The sequence below is a fragment of the Aotus nancymaae genome, unplaced genomic scaffold (genome assembly GCF_030222135.1).
Source record: "Aotus nancymaae isolate 86718 unplaced genomic scaffold, 86718_ANA_hifiasm-v0.15.2.pri h1tg000029l, whole genome shotgun sequence".
NCBI classification, from domain to species: Eukaryota; Metazoa; Chordata; class Mammalia; order Primates; family Aotidae; genus Aotus; species Aotus nancymaae.
In genome coordinates, this window is record NW_026988442.1 from 25,093,841 (window position 1) to 25,096,746 (window position 2,906).

The 2,906-nt window shown below is 42.5% G+C and overlaps 1 protein-coding gene across 1 annotated transcript; it reads right to left on the reverse strand.

The window, feature by feature from the left end:
- Positions 1 to 1,072: 1,072 nt before the first annotated feature.
- On the reverse strand, positions 1,073 to 2,906 carry WFDC9 (WAP four-disulfide core domain 9). Its single transcript, XM_012467198.2, has 3 exons — positions 2,816 to 2,906; positions 1,700 to 1,847; positions 1,073 to 1,124 (listed from the first exon to the last, which is right to left on the reverse strand). Exons 1-3 carry the CDS (start codon positions 2,904 to 2,906, stop codon positions 1,073 to 1,075), a joined length of 291 nt encoding a protein of 96 aa, XP_012322621.1.

Sequence of the window (2,906 nt, forward strand, 5' to 3'; positions counted from 1 at the left end):
CCTTGAATTATGGTGGGGATGACTGCCTACTGACCACCCGCAGTGAAATGCATTGTGAGTGAAGATAACCTCTCATGGGTTAACTGTATTAACCCCATGAGGTTTGTATAAATCTGTTTGAATATTTGTTCCAGTAATTAGCAAACCTGGTTTGTTGAGATTCACTCAGGGTGGTTGGCAAAATATTAAGGAAGATAGTAGGGAAAGTTGTAAGATTATAGTCTCAAACCTTTTGGAAAACCGAAACGTTTTTATTAACTTACGCAACAGGCCGAAGGCAGCCAGTCCTTACCTTAGAGCCTTAGGTCATAGGGCGAAGATTAGGAATAATAGTAGCTTCCCCAGTTAAGTCTGCTTACCCCACATTCCTTGGTCTCTACTCTAACTGTTTATTCATGTAAACTTTACATGGCTCTCGGGGGAGGTCGAAGGGGCATTACCTGTTAATGGTGTTTGTTCTGGGCCCAGAAACCTAAACCTTTTATCATTCATAAAACCACTCTTTTAACCATGTTAATTAACCACAAGTGTGTTGACTTAGAACCTCTGTTATTAAATCTATACTGAATAAACGTGAGGAGGAACAGGGAGTAAGGGTCGTGTAACGGCAATCAACCTCAGAGCAGCTGATGACCTCCCTAGCCCACTCAATTCACTGGACTCAGTGTGTGAGTGTATTTTATTCATCCGTCACAGAGTCAGGGTTTGCAGGACAGACCCTCACAGGTGGTGATCAACGTCTCAGGTGATGACCCTGACATGATCAACGCCACACTGGTTCATACATGAGTCTAACTGGGAAGGCAGAATTGGCCACCTCTGCCCATGCTTGAATGGGAACAACTGTTGGAACTGCTAAGGATTGCAATGAGAGAAATTAAGTTATAGGGAGGAAGTAAAAAAAAAAAAAAATATGCGGAACCCTCAAGTTGATGCAGCAGTTTATCTGGCAAAAGCTTCAGGGTAGAGATGTCAAGGAAATTGCAGAAAGGTTACCAGCTAGAGCTGGTGGGTGTCCCAACAAGGAAGTAGGTAATTCTTCTTAGACCAGATGGTCGTCCTCCAGTCCACATTAGTGATGGGCCAATAGAATCTTGGATTTTAGCATTGTTTTAAATGGCTCTCTAGAAGAGAAAAGTTAGTCAAAAGTCAGGAATTGTGGGAGAAATCCATTTCTAAAATTAATAGCACCCATGCACAAGTTTCAACAGCTGAATTGAAAAAAAAAAAAAATTAATAGCACTCTAGGCCCCAGATAAAAAGGATAGCAATTCTTCTGTTAAATCAGAAGTTACCCACTTTTAAGCAATTTCCCCCAAAAAGTCTGCCAACTGAACAGACAGATAAAGACCAAGTCTCCTTGGGCCTGGCTGAGAGTAGGGGGCCTATGGAGAGGCCCAACTAAGGGGTCAATAATTGGAATAGGTGATGTTTTGAGGGAAGCAAAGGGAACTGAATAAGAGTGAAGAAAAAAGCAGAGGACCTCATGTCAGTGTCTTAGTTTATTTTGCAGTGAGGAACAGCCTAGGTTTGGAGATAGGAGGCCATTGTCTTTTGCTGCCTATATCTTTTTCTTTTTCTTCTTTTTCCTGCCTGTTTCTTTAACCAGGATTTAGGTGACTGCAGTCTTCTGAATAGTAGGTAAGGACCATTGATGAAGCAAGCCCAGGCCCTAGCCTTCCCACCCCAACCAACTCACTCATTGTCTAAGCAGATGTCTCCACAGTAGGTCCAGCAGCATGTATGATTCGGACGTACACAGGTGTTTATTTTAGTACACTTTTTCTCACAGTACTTTAATGAAGGCTGTACCCAGCACTGATAAGTTTCTCTTATTTCTTCTGGAACTGAGATGGAAGAAGTTAGCAGGGTCTGTCTATTCACAACTCAGCAAGAAACCCTTTTTAAGCTTAACAATCCCTTCTGAAACTTGAGCTCCAAGCCACAAAGTATTTATCTGCCTTCCAAGAGAATTGCTTCTCACATTCTAACCAGTGTCTCATCACAAGACCATCCTTGCATGGCCTGTGTTACTCCGTCTACATGTCCCTACAGCATTTCAGACTCTAAAGTTAGGACCTGGGACACCCTGGCCATATATGACACCAACCATCAAATTTGGTCTCATGTAACGTTAGATTTCAGGGCCTGCAATATCCTCTCACTCCAAGTTCCATAGCCAATTTACAGAATGGGAAACTGAGCCAAGGAAGAATAGAAACTTATTTTTCTCCCCTTCTATTTGCTTCCCTGATGATACCACCTAAGCAGTCAGTCCCTCCATAAATTTCATTTCTTTCACTGGCCCACAACCCTCCTGCTCAGTGCCCGTGTTGTCCACATTTTCTTATCATATGAACCCAAACTTTAACCCAATAAGGACCCTTTATTTGTCTTTTCCATTTTTCATGTTCTGAAAGATTCTTCCCCGCTGACTAAATTAATGTGTTAAATATTACCCTTTTGGCATTCATCAAAGGCTCACCCAACTGAGGCACAAAGGTTCTGAAAATATGGGCTCGGAGGGAAGCTCTGTGTTGGTATTTCCTCTATTGATCTGATATTGGAAAATATTATTTCCTGCTAGCTGACGGAATATAGACAAAAGATATGTTCCCTTTTCACATACCTAGTGTTGCTTTCAGAGCTGAGAGAACTTAAAGGAATTGGGAACATCCAACCTAATATTGCTTGAATATCTCTGCTTAAGGAGAGCTCTGATCCTTTAAAGGCTGATTCTTGAAATGCAGACCCTGAGTCAGCTATGAAAGACACCCCAGGACCACAGAACCCCCTCCCTTCTCACACCACCTACGGGGATCATCAATCCTGAGGCCTCCCAGCACAGGCAGAAGCATCAGAACTCCGGAGATGAACATGGTGAGTAGAAGAATACAGGACTTCAT

Coding starts and splice junctions, on each gene's coding strand:
- WFDC9 (XM_012467198.2), bottom strand. CDS start 2,906: ATGAAGTCCTGTATTCTTCTACTCACCATGTTCATCTCCGGAGTTCTG. Junction 1,848..2,815: donor CCTCAGGATTGATGATCCCC/GTAGGTGGTGTG, acceptor CTTCCATCTCAG/TTCCAGAAGAAATAAGAGAA. Junction 1,125..1,699: donor GACATCTGCTTAGACAATGA/GTGAGTTGGTTG, acceptor TTTCTCTTCTAG/AGAGCCATTTAAAACAATGC.